We start from the raw sequence: 27,601 nt of genomic DNA, 5'->3' as shown, positions 1-27,601 counted from the left end.
AACAGGCTAATTTAAAACAACAGTAACAACAGTAACCAATAAAAAAAAAAAAAGTTTTTTTCAAAGTGCCCAAAGTGCTATGAGGTGTATGGGGTATTAATATATGTCCCCAGACTATGTGAAGCATGGGAACATGTTCACACTAATAGCCGGTGGGCTACGAAGGTGCAGGTACTTAACTCAGCACCTCCATCCACTGTGCATACCCCACCTGCAGCAACTTACTTCTAGTAAATGAGCCCATCTTAAGCAGCACAATGCCAAGGATCTAAATCAGTAACAGCATCTCAACCCAGGGGATTTGGTGGAAAAGTCCCATTTCACATGGGGAGGACTGTAGAGCCACAAGGAGAAGCTCACTCTAGATCAAGTTTTTGGTGGACAAATCCACATTTCACATGGGGAGGACTTTAAATCCACAAGGAAGCAGCTCACTCTAGATCAGATTTTTGGTGGACAAGATCACATTTCACCTGGGAGGCCTGCAACATTTTTTACTGTAAGGAGGATTAAAGGATCCCCTTTCAAATGATGAGCATCAAGGAATCCAAAGAAAATGACTGAAGATCATGGGAAGTCGGAGAAATGTAAAGGTCTGTGTTGTGGTATCCTTTGTCTCCTCGTGGTCAAGATGGGATATTCCAAAAGTCTTAAAAAAACTTCTGGAAAAGTGTTTTAAATGGATTACCAGCCTCAAATCAATCTCATTGCATAGTATAGGGGGTGTATCTGTAACCTTAAAGCATTTAAAAATTGTTAGATAAATTTGCTACTATTTTCAAGTGAAATAATTCAAATGCCCCACAAACATCTGTCAAACACTTTGCAACACATATTGCAATGGCTTCATTGTTTACTTTTTTGTTGTTTCCTTATATTATCAAATTTACTTTTTTCGCTTGTATCCATTTTTTAAATGCATACCTAGGTAGGCTCTGAAACAGAAATGCACTAGTGGGAGCTATCTGCTGATTGGTGGCTACACAAATATGCCTGATGTCACTCGCTCACCAGATATGTTCAGTTGGGTCCTAGTAGTAAATTGCTGCTTTTAAGCTAACTTTAACAATGTGTTTAAACCATTTGAAGGTGTTAAAACATAGCTATATGTAAGCAATAGTGCAATAATAAAATGATCAAACACATTAGAGCATTTATGTTTGCATTTTCATGTCTCTTTAAGATTCACTTTCCTGATATCTTTTATAGAATAGTTCTTTAGTAAAAGCATCTTTCTAACTTGGTGGCTCTGAAGAACAACTTACAATCTCTGTCCTTTATACTGTGTGACGCATACAGACAGGCACAGGTACAATGCACAGTGACATTATCATCTGACCTAGTTCCTTTATTGCAATAAATGAAAGGATGTCTGTTCACATTGAAAGTAAAATACATTTAAACAATATCCCTTTGAAGCCATCAGTTGAGTTTCCTTGGATTTTCTGCTGACTGTTTTTCTGGATTTTCCTCTCCCTGTTCTTTTAATACAGCTAAGATGTAAATTGAGCACATTTTTCAAAGCTATTGTGCTTAACGCAAGAACAAAATTCCATCTGACAATCACAACCTGTTCCGCTGCAAGAAGACTGCCTCGCATGTCTGCATGTCATAAATATGAATGCCCTGCGCTGAGCTAAGGGCACTGGTATGAGAGAATCAGAGACTGAGAGACTGCCTGAAGCTGTTTACAGTGAGGAAATGCGAAAGCAAAAGGTTGTGCAAAACGGTGTCGTAGTATTGTAGAAAATAGATTTTACTTATATAACTATTGATAAAAACTATGTTACTATCAGCAGACGTATCTAATCAATTCAATACTCAGTCTGTCACCCTTTCCCTATGCAAAGTGTAATACAGGTAACTGATGAATGTCCAATCTTTAGTGCACAACTGGATTGTTTTATTCTTATTATCAGTTATGTGTAGAGTGCCAACAGATTCTGCATTTAACATACATTCCTCATCTCACATATACTGTATATACAGTATATAATATTCTGTTCAGGGGAGCCATATCAAATAAACATCCCATCTAGAAGCTAGAAAAGCAACTAATGGAATTTAGACATGTCTAAAAGATATCCTGGAACTGGGCAAGGTTATGGCTTTCTGAGGGGTGATGAGAGGCACAATTAAGTGGGTTGTCTGATTGGGTGATCTACTAAATTGCATTTGAAATAAAGCTGACTCTTAATTTTCCGCATATTTAAAGGGATATAACAGTGTGATGGTAAATTCTTTACTTTAGGGTTAAATACTTGTACTGCAACTGAATCGCTAAGGAGCAGATGTGTATTGCCACTCTGGAGTGGACTATGTGGGGTTTATACTGGAGTGGACCAGTGGTATTATAGTAGCGCATTAGAGCATATTACTGTTACAGTACCATGTCCCTTTAATATTATATCCATGAGAAAATGTCATTGTGGTCTAAAAGTTTCCTTTCCTAACAGTTCTGGGACATCATCATGTCACAATTGCTCCTGTGTGCTAGAAAGAGAGAGTAAAGTAAGTGCAGAATGTGTAGCAGTGTTTGGCTTGTGAAGACTGCAGAGTACACTTACAATTCTCAGTATTGGGAAATGCATAATTATTACAGCTAAATTACAGGAAAATGTGGACAAATTACTATGCATTTTACATTACAATATATAATGTTTCGTGTCTCTTTAATAACTCTGCATTTTCACGTTTGATGACAGAGCTGGCATTATTGCCGATGTATAAGGAGCGCCTACCATCAGTACACAGTAGCTTTGGTACAGACATTCCTGCTACTGATGTTTCCTGGTTGCAGAAGCGCTTTACGTTTAGAAATAAATAGTAACAACACACATAACTGTCATTCTTCTGCTACACAAAAACAAAATGTTACCTATTGAAAGCTCCCAGCCCTGTAGATGCTAAATATCTGGGATAACAGAGAAAAGCACTTTGTGATCCATTAGGGCATTCTCTTTTGTCTGACAGACACATTAAAGGGGAAGACAGCACATAGATAAGGCAGTGGAATTGAACTGCTAATTAAAAATGCTAGTAGTAATACATCAGCACCACATTATTCAGGGAGCAAAATGCATGAGACTTCACCTGCAGCAATTGCATGGCTAAACTGGTTACTATAGCAACAGTATCTTCACCACAGAATCATCGCCCCTTGAACACACAGCTATTATAATCAGACATTACTAAGTACACATTATGTACATGTCCCCATATAACTGATGGCACAGATACAGCTGACTTCACAGCTAATCAGGGATTTGAATAAGATTCATATGCAGTATCCAAGTATGATTGATAAGGCCAGTATCCACCCCAGGGTAATGGAGCTCGCAGAGAGCAGTGCAGGATCTGAGCATGCTCAGTACATCAGTACCTAGGTAACAGAGCTCACAGAGAGCAGTGCAGTATCTGAGCATGCTCAGTACATCAGTACCTAGGTAACAGAGCTCACAGAGAGCAGTGCAGTATCTGAGCATGCTCAGTACATCGGTACCTAGGTAACAGAGCTCACAGAGAGAAGCACAGTATCTGAGCATGCTCAGTATATCAGTACATAGGTAACAGAGCTCACAGAGAGCAGTGCAGTATCTGAGTATGCTCAGTACATCAGTAGCTGGGTAACAGCTCACAGAGAGCAGTGCAGTGTCTGAGCATGCTCAGTACATCAGTACCTAGGTAACAGAGGCTCACAGAGAGCAGTGCAGTATCTGAGCATGCTCAGTACATCGGTACCTAGGTAACAGAGCTCACAGAGAGAAGCACAGTATCTGAGCATGCTCAGTATATCAGTACATAGGTAACAGAGCTCACAGAGAGCAGTGCAGTATCTGAGCATGGTCAGTACATCAGTACCTAGGTAACAGAGCTTACAGAGAGCATTGCAGTATCTGAGCATGCTCAGTACATCAGTACCTAGGTAACAGAGCTCACAGAGAGCAGTGCAGTATCTGAAGCATGCTCAGTACATCAGTACCTAGGTAACAGAGCTCACAGAGAGCAGTGCAGTATCTGAGTATGCTCAGTACATCAGTAAGCTGGGTAACAGAGCTCACAGAGAGCAGTGCAGTATCTGAGCATGCTCAGTACATCAGTACCTAGGTACAGAGCTCACAGAGAGCAGTGCAGTATCTGAGCATGCTCAGTACATCAGTACCTAGGTAACAGAGCTCACAGAGAGCAGTGCAGTATCTGAGCATGCTCAGTACATCAGTACCTAGGTAACCAGAGCTCACAGAGAGCAGTGCAGTATCTGAGCATGCTCAGTACATCAGTACCTAGGTAACAGAGCTCACAGAGAGCAGTGCAGTATCTGAGTATGCTCAGTACATCAGTACCTAGGTAACATAGCTCACAGAGAGCAGTGCAGTATCTGAGCATGCTCAGTTACATCAGTACTAGGTAACAGAGCTCACAGAGAATAGTGCAGTATCTGAGTATGCTCAGTACATCAGTACCTAGGTAACAGAGCTCACCGAGAGCAGTGCAGAATCCGAGCATGCATCAGTACATCAGTACCTAGGTAACAGAGCTCACAGAGAGCAGTGCAGTATCTGAGCATGCTCAGTACATCAGTACCTAGGTAACCAGAGCTCACAGAGAGCAGTGCAGTATCTGAGTATGCTCAGTACTCAGTACCTAGGTAACATAGCTCACAGTGAGCAGTGCAGTATTGAGCATGCTCAGTACATCAGTACCTAGGTAACAGAGCTCACAGAGAGCAGTGCAGTATCTGAGTATGCTCAGTACATCAGTACCTAGGTACAGAGCTCACAGAGAACAGTGCACGCATCTGAGTATGCTCAGTACATTCAGTACCTAGGTAACAGAGCTTACAGAGAGCAGTGCAGTATCTGAGTATGCCTCAGTACATCAGTACCTAGGTAACATAGCTCACAGTGAGCAGTGCAGTATCTGAGTATGCTCAGTACATCAGTACCTGGGGTAACAGAGCTCACAGAGAGCAGCACAGTATCTGAGCATGCTCAGTACATCAGTACCTAGGTAACAGAGCTCACAGAGAACAGTTGCAGTATCTGAGTATGCTCAGTACATCAGTACCTAGGTAACAGAGCTCACAGAGTGCAGTGCAGTATCTGAGCATGCTCAGTACATCAGTACCTAGGTAACAGAGCTCACAGAGAGCAGTGCAGTATCTGAGCATGCTCAGTACATCCAGTACCTAGGTAACAGAGCTCACAGAGAGCAGTGCAGTATCTGAGCATGCGCAGTACATCAGTACCTAGGTAACAGAGCTCACAGAGAGCAGTGCAGTATCTGAGCATGCTCAGTACATCAGTACCTAGGTAACAGAGCTCACAGAGAGCAGTGCAGTATCTCAGTACATCGGTTCCTGGGTAACAGAGCTTGCAGAGAAGAAAAGAGCTCCGGTGGCAACCTGTGAAGTCTAGACTCTAGAGGACTCCGGTGGCAACCTGTGAAGCTCTGGTGAAACTCTATGCCCAAGAGGATTAAGGCAGTGCTGAAAATAATGGGGCCATACAAAATATTGACACTTTGGGCCCAATTTGGACATTTCAATTTTTTAGGGGTGTACTGACTTTTGTTGCCAACGGTTTAGACATTAATGGCTGTATGTTGAGTTAATTTTGAGGGGACAGCAAATGACACTGGCAGTACACTCACTACTTTACATTATAGCAAAGTGTCATTTCTTTAGTGTTGTCACATGGAAAAATATAATAAAATATTTTACAAAAATGTGAGGGGTTGTACTCTCGTTTGTGAGATACTGTATATATATATATATATATACACACACACGCAACACTCATTGTATGCACTATATACAGTATTATATACTTGTGGGGTAGAGTAAGAAATTGGGTAATCCTAGCATTACCCGGGCTGGAAATTACCCAAGCAGCTGTGGGTAAAGTCCGATGTAACATGATAAATCTTCTGAGTGCATCAAGTCACTGTATGTTTTGATGATCGTGTTTAGTAGGATACACAGATGATCGTGTTTGGTAGGATACACAGATGATCGTGTTTTGGTAGGATACACAGATGATCCTGTTTGGTAGGATGATCGTGTTTTGGTAGGGTACAACTGATGATTGTGTTTGGTAGGATGATGGTGTTTTGGTAGGGTACACTGATGATTGTGTTTGGTAGGATGATGGTGTTTTGGTAGGATGATCGTTTGTTTTTGGTAGGGTACACTGATGATTGTGTTTGGTAGGATACACTTATGATTATGTTTGGTAGGATATACAGATGATCGATAGGATCACACAGATGATCGTGTTTGGTAGGATACACCCATGATCGTGTTTTGGTAGGATACACTGGATCTATGTTTGGTAGGATACACAGATGATCGTGCTTGGTAAGGATACACAGATGATCGTGTTTGGTAAGATACACTGATGATTGTGTTAATAGGATACACTGATAATCATGTTTGGTAGGATACACTGATAATCATGTTTGGTAGGATACACTGATAATCATGTTTGGTAGGATACATCAGATGATCGTGCTGGGTAGGATACACTGATGATCGTGCTTGGTAGGATACACTGATGATTGTGCTTGGTAGGATACACTGATGATCGTGTTGGTAGGATACACTGATGATCGTGCTTGGTAGGATACACAGATGATCGTGTTTGGTAGGATACACTGATAATCATGTTTGGTAGGATACACAGATGATCGTGCTTGGTAGGATACACTGATAATCATGTTTGGTAGGATACACTGATGATCGTGCTTGGTAGGATACACTGATGATCGTGCTTGGTAGGATACACTGATAATCATGTTTGGTAGGATACACTGATAATCATGTTTGGTAGGATACACTGATGATTGTGTTTGGTAGGATACCCTGATAATCATGTTTGGTAGGATACACTGATAATCATTTTTGGTAGGATACACTGATGATCGTGCTTGGTAGGATACACTGATAATCGTGCTTGGTAGAGATACACTGATGATCGTGTTTTTGGTATGATATACATTTCAGCTATATCTTTACTTATTCATTACACCAAGAAACATGTAGGAGCGCATGAACAAAAAATTAAAGGAAAAAAAAAAAATGCTTACAAACAACCAAACTATGCACTTCAAATTAAAGCATATATGTGGTTTGAAATGATCAAGGCTATTTATTTAGATAAATCCAAAAATCAGGCAAAAACCCAAGTGAAAAGTTTTCTAATAATTTGCTGTTTTCGCCATTATTATATGACTTGGTTACAAACCAACAAGCCACACAAAGACATTAATACAGTATATCTGATGGATCTACACATGGAAGGCACACAACTACTGTGCAACTATAGTGGGAATAAACATGATTGTGAGGTTTTTATTTTAAATTGAGGGTCATATGGAAGGTCGGAAAGTCTTAATCCAAATAGCTCATGCAAGATGTACAAAGTCATAGAAAGCCCTCAAGCAGGGATAAAGCTACTGAAAGGCAAATAAGATGATCAGACATTGCTGCAGGAGACAAGTGCCACAGACGAAAAAAGAGTTTGCCTAAAGACACGATAACAATACAAGCACGTGACAAGGTTTATAACTACAGAACATTTCATCACATGCAATATATACATGAAAAATATATCTACCTTTTTTGCCCCCCAACAAGGCTGCCTTTCTGAGCTTCCTGTAGCAATACCTTGGCATATGTGCTAATTGCAACCCCTGAAAAAAATCAATAAAAACAAATTAAGATAATAACAGTGAACACCTATAATAATGTACAACGTTAAAACAGAAATATATATTATAAGATAGTAACAAGAGAGACTTGTCACATGTAGGATGAGACTGTAGTCCTGTTGATGTCTGCGAGGCCTGAGAAGCCTTGTTTGTTATCTAGCAGTGAAGGTGCATGATGCTGTTTATTGTTCTTACAACAGGAACCACAAAACTATATTATAAGGACAGTCTATTTAAAAATGTATTACCCATTCCCCGTTTTTGCGCAACCAACTCAGTAATATTAATAACTTTTTACCTCTGTGATTACCTTGTATCTAAGCCTCTGCAGAACGCCCCCCTTATTCACAAATGTGAAAAACAAATCATATGACAATGTGTGTTAAAACTATAATAAGGGGCCGATTTATCAATGTCTGGCGGACATGATACACTGTAGAGTATCATGTTCCGCCAGACATCGTTGAATGCCGACAGCATACGCCTGTGGGCATTTAACATTGCAGTCTGGTGAAACTGCTTGTGCAATGCCGCCCCCTTGCAGATTCACGGCTAATCGGCCGCTAACAGTGGGTGTCATTCAACCCGATCGTATTGCAATCGGGCGGATTGATGTACGCAGCCTCAGCTGCGGTGTACGAGGTTAAGGAGCAGCGGTCTTAAGAACGCTGCTTCTCAACTCCTGTTTCACGGTGCAGAAACAGGAGTATTTGGCCCATTCGGGCACTTATAAAATCTGCCACCCTAAAATCCACCTTGTGTATTCAGTATATTTTACCATTTGTTACGATTTAAGAAGGTGTCTACCCCTAGACACAATGAATAGTTAAACAGTAGTAATGATGAATTAGACTTGGGATTCCTACCTTGGGTTTTCACCAGCACCTAAAAGCACAAACTCATCAGTCATGTGCAACATCATATGGGTAGAACAATACAAGTCTAGCAGGGGTAAAACTGTGGCATAACATCCTTTTAAACTATTTGATATCACTTTTGTTTGGAACTAACCACTGCAGACCGTCTAGCTAAAGGAGCATAAGCCGCACGTGTAGAATTTCACCAAGAGAGGTAATATGGAAACCATCTAAATAATATATCAGATTATGGGCCACATTTAACAAGCAGCGGATGCTGCTGTGTCCACCCGAAGTTTAAGTTAGGAAGCAGCGGTCATAAGATACGTCGGGATGATTGAGACCCCCTTGCTAGCAGCCGACTTGGCCTCAAATGTGCAGGGGGCTGCATTGCACAAGCATTTCACTAGAAAATGCTTGTGCAATGTTAAATGCCAACAACGTATACTGTCTGCTTTAGCGATGTCGGGCAGACATGATCTGCTACAATGAATCACGTCCGACATATAATAAATCTAACCCTATATGTTACACAGGAGTTTATCTTCATGTTTCTCTCTTTAGAAATTGGAGAAGAATCCATGAATTTTCTTCCAACCAACTCAAGATTGGCAAGATCGGTTGTGCATATCTACTGGGAAGCCCCAATTTGGTATGAAGCCACTTGCTGCTAGTGCCTCAATGCAAGAAGGTAAGGTGAGATTTACTGCAAGCCTTAAACAATGAATGTAGATTATCAGGTGACTGCCTCATTTAATAAACTGCCTTCTATGAGGAGCAAACAAACCAAAAAACATATTTAACTTAAATACAGTAAATTCCTATTCTTATTGAAAATTTAGCCTAATCCTCCTGCTCATACTTTGTACAGCTGAGAGCATATGAATAAGCAGGAACACTCACACTGTCTGTTGGCCTAGAACACTGGTTTTCAAAACCTGTCCTCAGACCTCCCTAACAGGCAGATTTTGAGGATATCTGAACTGGAGCACAGGTGAGTTAGCTCTCACCTGTTCTCACCCCAAGGTAATCCTGAAAACCTGGCCTGTTGGGGAGGTCTTGAGGAGAGGTCTAGAAGCAGAGCTCTAATAAGCCAGTACATGATTCTGTAAATTTGAACAAAGAAAAGAACTGTATTTATTAAATAAATGATGTTTCCTTCCCCAGTCATTATACACAGCATCAGGAACACAAACGCTACACACTCAGTGACAATGATGAAACTCGGACACTTTAGTGTTTATTTCACAGCTGAGTGACCCACCCTAGCACAGTGCCTGTTGCTGACACCAGACAAATGAGGTGTTAGTGTAGGTGACGAGCAGTCTAATGCACCTTGTTCACACCCTCTGAATAAATGCCACTGAACCAGTAAAAACAATGGCAGGATTGGCCACAGGCGCATTATACTCATGTCAAAGATAATTTAATGTAACTGTGTATTTAGCTTGAGAATTACAAACAGTGGTACAAACATGCAGGCTTATTTACCTAATAGTCAATGGCAAATTACTGATGTCCGTTTTCTGCTCAGCAATGTTGAGGGCCACAAAAACCCTGGTCAGGCAAGTTGTGGTCATAAGACCCTAGTCTTTGCATCTCTGGTCTACACAAGCATTAAAGGAATTTTCTTTTCTTTGTAACAGCGAAGAGAGGGCACTTTAAGATGGATATTATCGTTTTGTGTGTTTTAAAAACAAACGCTCCTGTATTACTAAAACTACAGTTTTAGTTTTTTGTTATTCAGATGGAAAATAAACTACCTGCTTCCTAGTGTCAATATGTACTTTACAAAGATGCTAGGGCCCAAACTAATGCACCAAGCTAGAGGTTACGTTAACTTTATATTGGTTGGTTTTTGCTGTGTTGCTTAAGCAAGAACAGATTTGGGAAAAATATATAAAAAACATGTAGAAAATTATTTTAGAGAGGCCTCGGGTTTATTATATGAAATAAAACATATTTATAGAGTTTAGAAGCATTAAAATCCCCCTTAAAATGAATAAGCATAACACAAAAGCACTTAAATGACGATTTCCCTTTTTCACAAAAGAGTGTGCAGACTGCTGCTGTTCATATCCTGAGAAGCAGAATGTAAGGATGAAGGTAGGAGATGAAACCCAGTAACTTGCGGGGGTAAAGGAGAGGGGGCTGCCTGATAGTGCACTTAAAATGCACAAAAGTATTATGTGATAGCAGCAGGCGGACGAAAGAAAACCAAACTACCTTCCCCATCAGGTTCAGCAGTTTTAGGAAAAAAATGATCCACCTTGTGAGCCATCTGGGCGCTGTTACAGGATTATTATTATTATTAACGTTTAGTCAACCAGAGGTCATCAACTAACGGTGAGGTTCTTATTGAATAGAAGAGAGCACAGTGCACATGGAACTGCCAGCAGGGCTAGAGGGAAGTGTGGGATAAAAATGGCAGTATTATACAGAAGCCAGCCTTGCTGGGTAAGAAGAAGAATAGGAATAAATAACCACTGAGGCCTAGAAGAGAAATAAAGGAGGGGGGATTTAATAAGTGAGTGCTGCAGCAGTAGCTTCCCTTCTGCCATGTGATATTGCGCCGGCATACGCCTTCACGGGAGCAGCCGTGTAATTGTGTAGATCCAGAGACAGTGAGGAGTACAGATGTGTATATTTTACAAAACAAGCTATTATAGCTAAGGGAATGAGAAAGGGGAATGAATTATTTAAGTGTTGCAGTAGTTATGACTTGCAGGTAGAATGTCTGATTCTCACCTCACGCCCAATGATATTTGTACTGCAGATATTCCTTTCAGTGAGTGCGTTCACACTAAATGATGTTACGAATGAAGACTGCACAATATTAACAAATAAACTAGTATATATGCTATACATATAGCCACAAAGCTCATGATTCTACCAAAAAGCTACATACCGGAATATTATTTTTTAATGAAGGGTTAACCAACACAATCTGCTTCATGGTTTTATTGTTTATGAATATGTTGCAGTGTTTAATAAATCCAAACACAAAGACATCTCATCCTATAAGTGCCCATCTTTAGTAACCGTGGGTGGAGTTGCCTATTCTCCTTCGCTCTAACCCCATTAGTATGACACCGTTTAATTCATGCCCATTAGCTTATGGAAGAAAGTGAGTAAGTCCAGCTACATTAGATCGTTACAAACTGAGATACGTTATTCAGCATTTTTTTCCAAAAATAACTTAAGGTTGCAGGGTCACTTGAGCAATACAAGGGGCACTGAAACATAACTGAACAGCTGAAACATATGAAAAAGGTTGACATTGTACCTAAGAAGGACTACAAACAAGAGCAGCATGGGCACACTGACAGATTCAGCATATGTCACATAAGTAGGGGCCAACGGAACATCTCCTATTAAAATGACTGTGTTTTCTCCATATAAATGAAGATGCTCAGACTAACCATACACAGCCCCAGCAGGCACAAGATAACCTTACAAAGGAAGGGGCTGTTATCTCACATTTGCTGGTTCTACAATCTCTAGAACCTTGCGCTTGTGGCTTATCTAGCAGCCACTACAATAAAAAGGTATTGATCTGCCCTCTCGTTTTATAGCAGCCCACAAAGGCTGAATTTACTGTTGGCTCTGATGTCCGGATAGTAATCAATTTCTTTTTAAATGATTAACAGTTGTACACGTTCCAGGCTTTCTTCCCTTCTTAAGTAAAACTTCCGCTGTCAGTGATAAGCACACAAAAAAACAAGTTGTTAACTCCAGCAAATACAGTGTTGGTGCCTATAAATTAAAGGGATAGTAAACCCAATTTTTTTTCTTTCATGAATCGGATAGAGCATACAATTTTAAGTAACTTTCTAATTTACTCCTATTATCAATTTTTCTTCGTTATATAGCTATTTTTATTTGAAAAGGCAGGATTGAAAGCTTTGGAGCCGGCCTAATTTTTGTTCAGTACCCTGGATAGGACTTGCTGATTGGTGCCTGCATTTAGCCATCCAATCAGCAAGCGCAACCCAGGTTCTCAACTTAAAATGGGCCGGCTCCAAAGCTTTCATTTCTGCTTTTTTAAATAAAGATAGCAAGAGAACGAAGAAAATTTAATAATAGAATTAAATTAGAAAGCTGCTTAAAACTGCACGCTCTATCTGAATCATGAAAGAAAATATTTGGGTTTAATGTCCCTTTAAAGGGACATACTAATCATATGCTAAATCACTTGAAACTGATGCAGTATAACTGTAAAAAGCTGACAGGAAAATATCACCTGAGCATCTCTATGTAAAAAAGGAAGATTTTTTACCTCACAATTTCCTCAGCTCACCAGAGTAAGTGCTGTGTTAAAAGTTATACTTCAGCTGCTGTCCAACTGCAGGGAAAAAAAAATAAAATGAAGAAATGAACTTCAACCAATCAGCATCAGCAGTGCTGAGGTCATGAACTGCTTTACTGTGATCTCATGAGATTTCATAGTAAACTTCTTAAACTGAATAAGGAAATAACAGAAGTGTGCCTTGCCTGTCCCAGGACAGACATAGTGATTTGCTGCTTAAAGACCTTTACAATGGGGTGTGAATACTTAGGACATTTTGAGGTAAAATATATTTTTAAATACAGATGCTCAGGTGATATTTTCCTGTCAGCTGTTTACAGCTATGCTGCATCACTTTCAAGTGTTTCAACATGTGGGTATCATGGCCCATTAATCTACCAGTGACTACACAGGGCACCACTGATGAGAAGGGTGTGTGTTCAGGACGTCCTATTATATTAAATGCACATTTTAAATACCTACATAACCTACGTTATCCTATTACAGCAAGAGCTGCAATACAGACAGTTAAAGGGAAGTCCCATTTGTCAGATACTGTGAACAATGTAAAAATATTTCCAGTTTACTTAAACTATAAAATGTAGTTCTTTATTTTGGTAAACTCTGCTAAGCTGTAGATCCTTTCTATTAGAGCATACTGAGGTAGGCTCAGGAAGGAGCATGTCTTGTAAACACTGCTGGCACATAGGGAGAAATGTATCAAAGCGTCAATCTCAGTGCATTTGCCGGCATCAATATGCTCACCAGACATCGCTGTCGCAGATCCACATACAATGCCCTTATTTATTTAAAAAAAAACAGAATTTATGCTTACCTGATAAATTACTTTCTCTTGTGGTGTATCCAGTCCACGGATTCATCCTTTACTTGTGGGATATTCTCCTTCCTAACAGGAAGTGGCAAAGAGAGCACACAGCAGAACTGTCCATATAGCTCCCCCTCTAGCTCCACCCCCCAGTCATTCGACCGGAGGTTAGGAAGAAAAAGGAGAAACCATAGGGTGCAGTGGTGACTGTAGTTTAAACAAAAAAATCTACCTGACTTAATAGCCAGGGCGGGCCGTGGACTGGATACACCACAAGAGAAAGTAATTTATCAGGTAAGCATAAATTCTGTTTTCTCTTGTAAGCTGTATCCAGTCCACGGATTCATCCTTTACTTGTGGGATACCAATACCAAAGCTCTAGGACACGGATGAAGGAAGGGAACAAGACAGGTACCTTAAACGGAAGGCACCACTGCTTGTAAAACTTTTCTCCCAAAAATAGCCTCCGAAGAAGCAAAAGTATCGAATTTGTAAAATTTGGAAAAAGTATGCAGCGAAGACCAAGTCGCTGCCTTACAAATCTGTTCAACAGAAGCCTCATTTTTAAAAGCCCATGTGGAAGCCACTGCTCTGGTAGAATGAGCAGTAATTGTTTCAGGAGGCTGCTGGCCAGCAGTCTCATAGGCCAGACGGATGATGCTTTTCAGCCAAAAGGAAAGAGAGGTAGCAGTCGCCTTCTGAGCTCTCCTCTTACCAGAATAGATGACAAACAATGGAGTTGTTTGTCTGAAATCCTTAGTTGCTTGTAAATAGAACTTTAAAGCACGAACCACATCAAGATTGTGTAACAGAAGAAGGATTAGGACACAGAGAAGGAACAACAATTTCCTGATTAATATTCTTATTGGACACAACCTTAGGAAGAAAACCGGGTTTGGTACGCAAAACTACCTTATCTGCGTGGAACACCAAATAAGGTGAGTCACACTGCAAAGCAGATAACTCTGTAACTCTTCGAGCAGAAGAGATAGCTACCAGAAACAAAACTTTCCAAGATAAAAGTTTAATATCTATGCAATGTAAAGGTTCAAACGGAACCCCTTGCAGAACTGAAAGAACTAAATTCAGACTCCATGGCGGAGCCACAGGTCTATAAACAGGCTTGATTCTGACTAAAGCCTGACTAAATGCTTGAACGTCTGTTACCTCTGACAGACGTTTGTGTAAAAGAATAGACAAAGCAGATATCTGTCCTTTTAAGGAACTAGCTGATAATCCTTTCTCCAATCCTTCTTGGAGAAAGGACAATATCCTGGGAATCATAATCTTACTCCATGAGTAACCCTTGGATTCGCACCAACAAAGATATTTTCGCCAAATCTTATGGTAGATTTTCCTGGTGACAGGCTTTCTAGCCTGAATCAGGGTATCGATAACCGACTCAGAGAAACCACGCTTAGATAGAATTAGGCGTTCAATCTCCAAGCAGTCAGACGCAGAGAAATTAGATTTGGATGTTTGAAAGGACCTTGAAGTAGAAGGTGCTGCCTCATTGGCAGAGTCCATGGTGGAACGGATGACATGTCCACTAGGTCTGCATACCAAGTCCTGCGTGGCCACGCAGGCGCTATTAGAATCACCGACACCCTCTCCTGCTTGATTCTGGCAACCAGACGAGGAAGGAGAGAAAACGGTGGAAACACATAGGCCATATTGAAGGACCAAGGCGCTGCTAGAGCATCTATCAACACCGTCTGGGGATCCCGGGACCTGGACCCGTAAAGAGGAAGTTTGGCATTCTGACGGGACGCCATCAGATCCAATTCTGGAGTGCCCCATAGCTGAGTCAGCTGGGCAAATACCTCCAGGTGGAGTTCCCACTCCCCCGGATGAAAAGTCTGACGACTTAGAAAATCCGCTTCCCAGTTGTCTACTCCTGGGATGTGAATTGCTGAGAGGTGGCAAGAGTGATCCTCCGCCCACCTGATTATTTTGGTTACTTCCATCATTGCTAGGGAACTCCTTGTACCCCCTTGATGGTTGATGTAAGCTACAGTCGTGATGTTGTCCGACTGAAATCTGATGAATTTGGCCGCAGCTAGCTGAGGCCATGCCTGAAGAGCGTTGAATATCGCCCTCAGTTCCAGAATGTTTATCGGGAGAAGAGCTTCTTCCCCAGACCATAAGCCCTGAGCTTTCAGAGAGTCCCAGACAGCACCCCAGCCCAACAGACTGGCGTCGGTCGTCACGATGATCCACTCTGGTCTGCTGAAACACATTCCCTGAGCCTGGTGATCCTGAGACAACCACCAGAGAAGAGAATCTCTGGTCCCCTGGTCCAACTGTATTTGAGGATACAAATCTGCATAATCCCCATTCCACTGTTTGAGCATGCATAGTTGCAGTGGTCTGAGGTGTATCCGTGCAAAAGGGACTATGTCCATTGCCGCTACCATTAATCCGATTGTCTCCATGCACTGAGCTACAGATGGCCGAGGAATGGAATGAAGAGCTCGGCAAGTAGTTAAGAGTTTTAACTTTCTGACCTCCGTCAGAAATATTTTCATTTCTACCGAGTCTATTAGTGTTCCTAGGAAGGGAACTCTTGTGAGGGGGGAGAGAGAACTCTTTTTGATGTTCACCTTCCACCCGTGAGACCTCAGAAAGGCCACTACAATTTCCGTGTGAAACTAGGCTCTTTGGAAAGTTGACGCCTGAATTAAGATGTTGTCTAGATAAGGCGCCACTGCTATGCCCCGCGGCCTTAGCACCGCCAGGAGGGACCCTAGTACCTTTGTGAAAATTCTGGGAGCAGTGGCCAACCCGAAAGGGAGAGCCACAAACTGATAATGCTTGTCCAGAAAAGCGAACCTGAGAAACTGGTGATGATCTTTGTGGATAGGAATGTGTAAATACACATCCTTTAGATCCACGGTAGTCATATATTGACCCTCCTGGATCATTGGTAAGATTGTCCGAATGGTCTCCATCTTGAATTTTGAGATCCAGGATTGGTCTGAAAGTTCCTTCTTTTTTGGGAACCACAAACAGGTTTGAGTAAAACCCCAGCCCTTGTTCCGCAATTGGAACTGGTTGGATCACTCCCATTGTATGTAGGTCTTCTACACAGCGTAAGAACGCCTCTTTCTTTGTCGTGTCTGTAGACAGACGCGAAATATGGAACCTTCCCCTTGGATGGGAGTCCTTGAATTCTAGAAGATATCCCTGAGATACAATATCTAAGGCCCAGGGATCGTGTACGTCTCTTGCCCAGGCCTGAGCGTAGAGAGAGTCTGCCCCCTACTAGATCCGGTCCCAGATCGGGGGCTACCCCTTCATGCTGTCTTGGGGGCAGCTGCAGGCTTCTTGGCCTGTTTACCCTTGTTCCAGTCCTGGTAAGGTTTCCAGGCTGCCCTGGGTTGTGAAGTGTTACCCTCTTGGGGCGCGATCCGATATAGATCGCAGTTTGCGGCGCAAGCGAGGGAACCGGCGTCGCCCGCAGTTTCAGCTCGCAACTCGAGCTATCCCATATAAGTCGCCGTCAGATGCTAACGTGCCGTAAGTCTGACAAACCAGCGATGTCCAGAAATCTGCGTAAGTACAAATTTCTGGCGTCGCCAGTGACTTGCGGCACGTTAGAAACTGCCGGCGCCTATAAAACCTGACTAAAGTCTAAAACACCCGCACTGTCTAACACGCCTCCCTAACATAGCCCGCACTGTCTAACACGCCTCCCTAACATAGCCCGACACGTCTAACCCTCTATCCGCTATCCCCCCTCACTATCCTAACAATAAAAAAGCTATTAACCCCTAAACCGCCGCTCCCGTACCCCGCCGCAACCTAATAAAGTTATTAACCCCTAAACCGCCGCTCCCGTACCCCGCCGCCAGCTATATTATATCTATAACCCCCTAAAGTGAGCCCCTAACACCGCCGCCATCTATATTAAAATTATTAACCCCTAATGTAAGCCCCTTACACCGCCGCCATCTCTATTAAAATGATTAACCCCTAATTTAATCTACCTACCCCGCCGCCAGCTATATTATCTATATTAACCCTAAGTATATTATAGTTAATATAGGTATTACATTATATATATTAACTATATTAACCCTAATTATATTAGGGTTAATATAGTTAATATAGTTACTATAGTATTTATATAAACTATATATTAACTCTATCTAACCCTAACACCCCTAACTAAATTTATATTAAATTAATCTAATTCATTTATAAACTAAAATATTCCTATTTAAATCTAAATACTTACCTATAAAATAAACCCTAAGATAGCTACAATATAATTAATAATTACATTGTAGCTATGTTAGGGTTAATATTTATTTTACAGGTAAATTGTTAATTATTTTAACTAGGTATAATAAATATTAAATAGTTATTAACTATTTAATATCTACCTAGTTAAAATAATTACACAATTACCAGTAAAATAAATCCTAACCTAAGTTACAAATACACCTACACTATCAATAAATTAAATAAACTACAAACATCTATCTAAAAATACAATTAAATTAACTAAACTAAATTACAAAAAAAAAAAACACAAAATTACAAAAAATAAAAAAAAGATTACAAGATTTTTAAGCTAATTACACCTATTCTAAGCCCCCTAATAAAATAATAAACCCCCAAAATAAAAAAAATTCCCTGCCTATTCTAAATTAAACAAATTTCAAAGCTCTTTACCTTACAAGCCCTTAAAAGGGCCTTTTGTGGGGCATGCCCCAAAGAATTCAGCTCTTTTGCATACAAATACAATACCCCCCCCCATTACAACCCACCACCCACATACCCCTATTCTAAAACCACCCAAACCCCCCTTAAAAAAGCCTAACACTACCCCCTGAAGATCTCCCTACCTTGTCTTCACCACACCGGGCCGAACTCCTGATCCGATCCGGGCGATGTCTTCCTCCAAGCGGCAAAGAAGAATTCTTCCTCCGGCGACGTCTTCCTCCAAGCGGCAGCAAAGTCTTCATTCTTCCGGCGGCATCTTCAATCTTCTTTCTTCGCTCCGCCGCCGCGGAGCATCCATCCCGGCCGACTGCTGTACTACGAATGAGGTACCTTTAAATGACGTCATCCAAGATGGCGTCCGCCGAATTCCGATTGGCTGATAGGATTCTATCAGCCAATCGGAATTAAGTTAAAAAAATCTGATTGGCTGATTGAATCAGCCAATCAGATTCAAGTTCAATCCGATTGGCTGATCCAATCAGCCAATCAGATTGAGCTCGCATTCTATTGGCTGATCGGAACAGCCAATAGAATGCGAGCTCAATCTGATTGGCTGATTGGATCAGCCAATCGGATTGAACTTGAATCTGATTGGCTGATTCAATCAGCCAATCAGATTTTTTTAACTTAATTCCGATTGGCTGATAGAATCCTATCAGCAATCGGAATTCGGCGGACGCCATCTTGGATGACGTCATTTAAAGGTACCTCATTCCAAGTTGAGTAGTCGGCCGGGATGGATGCTCCGCGGCGGCGGAGCGAAGAAAGAAGATTGAAGATGCCACTGGAAGAATGAAGACTTTGCTGCCGCTTGGAGGAAGACGTCGCCGGAGGAAGAATTCTTCTTTGCCGCTTGGAGGAAGACATCGCCCGGATCGGATCAGGAGTTCGGCCCGGTGTGGTGAAGACAAGGTAGGGAGATCTTCAGGGGGGTAGTGTTAGGCTTTTTTAAGGGGGGTTTGGGTGGTCTTAGAATAGGGGTATGTGTGGGTGGTGGGTTGTAATGGGGGGGGTATTGTATTTGTATGCAAAAGAGCTGAATTCTTTGGGGCATGCCCCACAAAAGGCCCTGGTAAGGTAAAGAGCTTTGAAATTTGTTTAATTTAGAATAGGGCAGGGATTTTTTTTTATTTTGGGGGTTTATTATTTTATTAGGGGGCTTAGAATAGGTGTAATTAGCTTAAAAATTAGTAATCTTTTTTTATTTTTTGTAATTTAGTGTTTGTTTTTTTTTGTAATTTAGTTTAGTTAATTTAATTGTATTTTTAGATAGATGTTTGTAGTTTATTTAATTTATTGATAGTGTAGGTGTATTTGTAACTTAGGTTAGGATTTATTTTACAGGTAATTGGGTAATTATTTTAACTAGGTAGATATTAAATAGTTAATAACTATTTAATAGCTATTATACCTAGTTAAAATAATTAACAATTTACCTGTAAAATAAATATTAACCCTAACATAGCTACAATGTAATTATTAATTATATTGTAGCTATCTTAGGGTTTATGTTATAGGTAAGTATTTAGATTTAAATAGGAACATTTTAGTTTATAAATGAATTAGATTAATTTAATATAAATTTAGTTAGGGGTGTTAGGGTTAGATAGAGTTAATATAGTTAATATAAATACTATAGTAACTATATTAACTAAATTAACCCTAATATAATTAGGGTTAATATAGTTAATATATATAATGTAATACCTATATTAACTATAATATACTTAGGGTTAATATAGATAATATAGCTGGCGGGGGGTAGGTAGAGATTAAATAAGGGGTTAATCATTTTAATAGAGATGGCGGCGGGGTAGGTAGATTAAATAAGGGGTTAATCATTTTAATAGAGATGGCGGCGGTGTAAGTGGCTTACATTAGGGGTTAATAATATTAATATAGCTGGCAGCGGTATAGGGGGATTAGGTTAGGGGTTAATAATTTTTATATAGGTAGCGGCGGTGTAAGGGGTCAGATTAGGGGATAGATAAGGTAGATGGCGGCGGTTTTAGGGGCTCACAGTAGGGGGTTAGTTTATGTAGATGGCGGCGGGGTCCGGGAGCGGCGGTTTAGGGGTTAATAACTTTATTAGGGATTTCGGGGGGGGGGGGGGGATCGCGATTGACAGGTAGATAGACATTGCGCATGCGTTAGGTGTTAGGTTTATTTTAGAAGATCGCGGTTGACAGGGAGATAGACATTGCGCATGCGTTAGGTGTTAGGTTTATTTTAGCAGCCAGTTTAGGGAGTTACGGGGCTCCAATAGTCAGCGTAAGGCTTCTTACGGCTGCTTTTTGTGGCGAGGTGAAAATGGAGTAAGTTTTCTCCATTTTCGCCACGTAAGTCCTTACACTGCATATTGGATACCAAACTGCGTGGGTTTGGTATACCTGCCTATAGCCCAAAAAACTACGGGCGACGGCAGAAATATACGCGCGTAACTTCTAGGTTACGCCGTATATAGGATACCAAACCCGCGCAAATATTGGCGTCGCCGGCTTTTGCGGGCGACGATTTTTATCAGTTCGACCCCCTGCTTCACAGCAGGGGAGGATGAAGCGAGACCGCTCCTGAAATTTCGAAAGGAACTAAAATTATTTTGTTTGTTCTTTGTCTTAAAGGATTTGTCCTGAGGGAGAGCATGGCCTTTTCCACCAGTGATTTCTGAGATAATCTCTTTCAATTCAGGCCCGAAAAGGGTCTTTCCTTTGAAAGGGATGTTCAGCAGTTTGGATTTTGACGACACATCGGCCCTGCGCGCCAGAATGGCGAAACCTGAATTCTTTGCCGCTAACTTAGCTAGTTGGAAAGCGGCATCTGTGATAAAAGAATTAGCCAGCTTAAGAGCCTTCATTTTGTCCATAATATCCTCATATGAGGTCTCCGTCTTGAGCGCATCTTCCAGCGCCTTGAACCAGAAAGCAGCTGCAGTAGTTACAGGAACAATGCACGCTATAGGTTGGAGAAGAAAACCTTGATGAACAAAAATTTTCTTAAATAAACCCTCTAATTTTTTATCCATAGGGTCTTTAAAAGCACAACTGTCCTCAATTGGTATGGTTGTGCGTTTAGCAAGTGAAGAAACAGCCCCTCCACCTTAGGGACCGTCTGCCACGATTCCCGCGTGGTGTCAGATATGGGGAAAATTTTCTTAAAAACACGAGGGGAACAAATGGAATACCTGGTTTATACCACTCCCTAGTTACTATATCCGCAATCCTCTTAGGGACCGGGAACACATCAGTGTAAACAGGAACTTCTAGGTACTTGTCCATTTTACACAATTTCTCTGGGACCACCAAAGAGTCACAGTCATCCAGAGTAACTAATACCTCCCTGAGTAATAAGCGGAGGTGTTCTAGTTTAAATTTAAAGGTCAACATATCTGAGTCTGTCTGAGGAGCAACCTTTCCCGAATCGGAAACTTCTCCCTCAGACAGCACATCCCTCGCCCCCATTTCAGAGCGTTGTGAGTGTATATCGGATACGGCTACTAAAGCGCCAGAATGCTCATAATCTGTTCTTAAAACAGAGCTATCACGCTTGGCAGGTAACACAGGCAGCTTAGATAAAAATACTGAGAGGGTATTATCCATAACTGCCGCCAAATCTTGTAAGGTAAAAGAGTTAGACGCGCTAGAGGTGCTAGGCGTCGCTTGAGCGGGCGTAACTGGTTGTGACACTTGGGGAGAGGTCAACGGGCTAACCTCATTACCTTCTGTCTGAGAATCATCTTGGGCCACATTTTTAAGTGCAACAATATGGTCTTTAAATGTATAGACATATCAGTACACGTGGGACACATTTTGAGAGGGGGTTCCACCATGGCTTCTGAACACATTGAACAAGGATTTTCCTTGTTGAACGACATGTTTAACAGACTAATAGTAATACAAACAGGCTTAGAAATCACATTAATCAAGCAAAAACACACTTTGCAAAAAAACGTTACTGTGCCTTTAAGAAATAAAAAAGGCACACAATTTTCCAAAACAGTGAAAAATGCACCAAACTTTCTGAAATTTTCACAGTATGTACCTAAAGCATTGGTAACATTGCACAGCTAGCAAAAAAAATCGATTAACCCCTTAATGCCCAAACCGGATCAATAGTAAGCTAACAGACCGGTTAAAACAAATTTAGCACCTTGCCACAGCTCTGCTGTGGCCCTACCTTCCCTTAGGAGTCGGATTTATGGGGACAAAGCTTCTTATGGGTCCTCAAATTGTAGCAGGAGCCACCATGTGAACACACCCTGAAGATCTAGTCCATCTAACTGCGCATCTGAGGCGTGAAATTAGGCCCCTCCCACCTTACTCCGGTGCTGTGAGGCCTAAAGAAACACTCCTAGGAGTTATAATACTAGCCATGTGGGTAACAGCCCCTGAAAGAAACCCAAAAGGACCTTCTAAGTGTCTCAAAAACGATGTTTATAAGTAAAACATAATTTATGCTTACCTGATAAATTCCTTTCTTCTGTTGTGTGATCAGTCCACGGGTCATCATTACTTCTGGGATATAACTCCTCCCCAACAGGAAATGCAAGAGGATTCACCCAGCAGAGCTGCATATAGCTCCTCCCCTCTACGTCAGTCCCAGTCATTCGACCAAGAAACAACGAGAAAGGAGTAACCAAGGGTGAAGTGGTGACTGGAGTATAATTTAAAAGATATTTACCTGCCTTAAAACAGGGCGGGCCGTGGACTGATCACACAACAGAAGAAAGGAATTTATCAGGTAAGCATAAATTATGTTTTCTTCTGTTATGTGTGATCAGTCCACGGGTCATCATTACTTCTGGGATACCAATACCAAAGCAAAAGTACACGGATGAGGGAGGGATAGGCAGGCTCATTATACAGAAGGAACCACTGCCTGAAGAACCTTTCTCCAAAAATAGCCTCCGAAGAAGCAAAAGTGTCAAATTTGTAAAATTTGGAAAAAGTATGAAGCGAAGACCAAGTTGCAGCCTTGCAAATCTGTTCAACAGAGGCCTCATTCTTAAAGGCCCAAGTGGAAGCCACAGCTCTAGTGGAGTGAGCTGTAATTCTTTCAGGAGGCTGCTGTCCAGCAGTCTCATAGGCTAAACGTATTATGCTACGAAGCCAAAAAGAGAGAGAGGTAGCAGAAGCTTTTTGACCTCTCCTCTGTCCAGAGTAAACGACAAACAAGGAAGAAGTTTGGCGAAAATCTTTAGTTGCCTGCAAGTAGAACTTGAGGGCACGAACTACATCCAGATTGTGTAAAAGACGTTCCTTCTTTGAAGAAGGATTTGGACACAAGGATGGGACAACAATCTCTTGATTGATGTTCCTGTTAGTGACTACCTTAGGTAAGAACCCAGGTTTAGTACGCAGAACTACCTTGTCTGAGTGAAAAATCAGATAAGGGGAATCACAATGTAAGGCTGATAACTCAGAGACTCTTCGAGCCGAGGAAATAGCCATTAAAAACAGAACTTTCCAAGATAACATTTTTATATCAATGGAATGAAGGGGTTCAAACGGAACACCCTGTAAAACGTTAAGAACTAAGTTTAAACTCCATGGTGGAGCAACAGCTTTAAACACAGGCTTGATCCTAGCTAAAGCCTGACAAAAGGACTGGACGTCTGGATTTTCTGACAGACGTCTGTGTAACAAGATGGACAGAGCTGAAATCTGTCCCTTTAATGAACTAGCTGATAAACCCTTTTCTAAACCTTCTTGTAGAAAAGACAATATCCTAGCGATCCTAACCTTACTCCAGGAGTAACCTTTGGATTCGCACCAGTATAGGTATTTCCGCCATATTTTATGGTAAATCCTTCTGGTAACAGGCTTCCTAGCCTGAATCAGGGTATCAATAACCGACTCAGAAAAACCACGTTTTGATAAAATCAAGCGTTCAATTTCCAAGCAGTCAGCTTCAGAGAAGTTAGATTTTGATGTTTGAATGGACCCTGTATCAGAAGGTCCTGTCTCAGAGGTAGAGACCAAGGCGGACAGGATGACATGTCCACTAGATCTGCATACCAAGTCCTGCGTGGCCAAGCAGGTGCTATTAGAATTACTGATGCTCTCTCCTGTTTGATTTTGGCAATCAATCGAGGAAGCAGCGGGAAGGGTGGAAACACATAAGCCATCCTGAAGTTCCAAGGTGCTGTCAAAGCATCTATCAGAACTGCTCCCGGATCCCTGGATCTGGACCCGTAGCGAGGAAGTTTGGCGTTCTGGCGAGACGCCATGAGATCTATCTCTGGTTTGCCCCAACGTCGAAGTATTTGGGCAAAGACCTCCGGATGAAGTTCCCACTCCCCCGGATGAAGAGTCTGGCGACTCAAGAAATCCGCCTCCCAGTTCTCCACTCCCGGGATGTGGATTGCTGACAGGTGGCAAGAGTGAGACTCTGCCCAGCGAATTATCTTTGATACTTCCATCATTGCTAGGGAGCTTCTTGTCCCTCCCTGATGGTTGATGTAAGCTACAGTCGTGATGTTGTCCGACTGAAACCTGATGAACCCCCGAGTTATTAACTGGGGCCAAGCCAGAAGGGCATTGAGAACTGCTCTCAATTCCAGAATGTTTATTGGAAGGAGACTCTCCTCCTGATTCCATAGTCCCTGAGCCTTCAGAGAATTCCAGACAGCGCCCCAACCTAGTAGGCTGGCGTCTGTTGTTACAATTGTCCAGTCTGGCCTGCTGAATGGCATTCCCCTGGACAGGTGTGGCCGATGAAGCCACCATAGAAGAGAATTTCTGGTCTCTTGATTCAGATTCAGAGTAGGGGACAAATCTGAGTAATCCCCATTCCACTGACTTAGCATGCATAGTTGCAGCGGTCTGAGGTGTAGGCGTGCAAAAGGTACTATGTCCATTGCCGCTACCATTAAGCCGATCACCTCCATGCATTGAGCTACTGACGGGTGTTGAATGGAATGAAGGACGCGGCATGCATTTTGAAGTTTTGTTAACCTGTCTTCTGTCAGGTAAATCTTCATTTCTACAGAATCTATAAGAGTCCCCAAGAATGGAACTCTTGTGAGAGGAAAGAGAGAACTCTTCTTTTCGTTCACTTTCCATCCATGCGACCTTAGAAATGCCAGAACTAACTCTGTATGAGACTTGGCAGTTTGAAAGCTTGAAGCTTGTATTAGAATGTCGTCTAGGTACGGAGCTACCGAAATCCCTCGCGGTCTTAGTACCGCTAGAAGGGCACCCAGAACCTTTGTGAAGATTCTTGGAGCCGTAGCCAATCCGAATGGAAGAGCTACAAACTGGTAGTGCCTGTCTAAGAAGGCAAACCTTAGATACCGGTGATGATCTTTGTGGATCGGTATGTGAAGGTAAGCATCCTTTAAATCCACTGTGGTCATGTACTGACCCTCTTGGATCATGGGTAAAATAGTCCGAATAGTTTCCATTTTGAACGATGGAACTCTTAGTAATTTGTTTAGAGTCTTTAAATCTAAGATTGGCCTGAAAGTTCCCTCTTTTTTGGGAACCACAAACAGGTTTGAGTAGAACCCTTGTCCTTGTTCCGACCACGGAACCGGATGGATCACTCCCATTGTTAACAGATCTTGTACGCAGCGTAGAAACGCTTCTTTCTTTATCTGGTTTGTTGACAACCTTGACAGATGAAATCTCCCTCTTGGGGGAGATAATTTGAAGTCTAGAAGGTATCCCTGAGATATGATCTCTAGTGCCCAGGGATCCTGAACATCTCTTGCCCAGGCCTGGGCGAAGAGAGAGAGTCTGCCCCCTACTAGATCCGGTCCCGGATCGGGGGCTCTCGGTTCATGCTGTCTTTGGGGCAGCAGCAGGTTTCCTGGCCTGCTTGCTTTTGTTCCAGGACTGGTTAGGCTTCCAGCCTTGCCTGTAACGAGCAACAGCTCCTTCCTGTTTTGGTGCAGTGGAGGTTGATGCTGCTCCTGTTTTGAAATTCCGAAAGGGACGAAAATTAGACTGTCTAGCCTTAGCTTTGGCCTTGTCTTGAGGTAGGGCGTGGCCCTTACCTCCCGTAATGTCAGCGATAATTTCTTTCAAACCGGGCCCGAATAAGGACTGCCCCTTGAAAGGTATATTAAGTAATTTGGACTTAGAAGTAACATCAGCTGACCAGGATTTTAGCCACAGTGCCCTGCGTGCCTGTATGGCGAATCCTGAGTTCTTAGCCGTAAGTTTGGTTAAATGTACTACGGCCTCCGAAATGAAAGAATTAGCTAGTTTAAGGACTCTAAGCCTGTCCGTAATGTCGTCTAGCGTAGAGGAACTAAGGTTCTCTTCAAGCGACTCAATCCAAAATGCTGCCGCAGCCGTAATCGGCGCGATACATGCAAGGGGTTGTAATATAAAACCTTGTTGAACAAACATTTTCTTAAGGTAACCCTCTAATTTTTTATCCATTGGATCTGAGAAAGCACAGCTATCCTCCACCGGGATAGTGGTACGCTTAGCTAAAGTAGAAACTGCTCCCTCCACCTTGGGGACCGTTTGCCATAAGTCCCGAGTGGTGGCGTCTATTGGAAACATCTTTCTAAATATTGGAGGGGGTGAGAACGGCACACCGGGTCTATCCCACTCCTTAGTAACAATTTCAGTTAGTCTCTTAGGTATAGGAAAAACGTCAGTACTCGCCGGTACCGCAAAGTATTTATCCAACCTACACAGTTTCTCTGGTATTGCAACAGTGTTACAATCGTTGAGAGCTGCTAAGACCTCCCCTAGTAGTACACGGAGGTTCTCCAATTTAAATTTAAAATTTGAAATATCTGAGTCCAATCTGTTTGGATCAGAACCGTCACCCACAGAATGAAGCTCTCCGTCCTCATGCTCTGCGAGCTGTGACGCAGTATCAGACATGGCCCTAGCATTGTCAGCGCACTCTGTTCTCACCCCAGAGTGATCACGCTTGCCTCTTAGTTCAGGTAATTTAGACAAAACTTCAGTCATAACAGTAGCCATATCTTGTAATGTTATCTGTAATGGCCGCCCAGATGTACTAGGCGCCAAAATATCACGCACCTCCCGGGCGGGAGATGCAGGTACTGTCGCGTGAGGCGAGTTAGTCGGCATAACTCTCCCTCGCTGTTTGGTGAAATTTGTTCACATTGTACAGATTGACTTTTATTTAAAGTAGCATCAATACAGTTAGTACATAAATTTCTATTGGGCTCCACCTTGGCATTGGAACAAATGACACAGATAT

At 41.9% G+C, this 27,601-nt stretch overlaps 1 protein-coding gene across 1 annotated transcript in view; it reads right to left on the bottom strand.

The window, feature by feature from the left end:
- Positions 1-27,601, bottom strand: part of ARHGAP39 (Rho GTPase activating protein 39) — an 847,370-nt gene that overhangs the window by 175,497 nt on the left and 644,272 nt on the right. Inside the window, 2 exon segments of the mRNA XM_053715434.1 lie at positions 7,600-7,665; positions 7,667-7,692. Of these exon segments, the coding sequence (XP_053571409.1) occupies positions 7,600-7,665; positions 7,667-7,692 (92 nt within the window).

Source organism: Bombina bombina, chromosome 5 (genome assembly GCF_027579735.1).
Source record: "Bombina bombina isolate aBomBom1 chromosome 5, aBomBom1.pri, whole genome shotgun sequence".
In the NCBI taxonomy this organism is placed as follows: domain Eukaryota; kingdom Metazoa; phylum Chordata; class Amphibia; order Anura; family Bombinatoridae; genus Bombina; species Bombina bombina.
The sequence above is the reverse complement of the archived record's forward strand: the minus strand, read 5'-3'. Positions and strand labels throughout refer to the sequence as shown.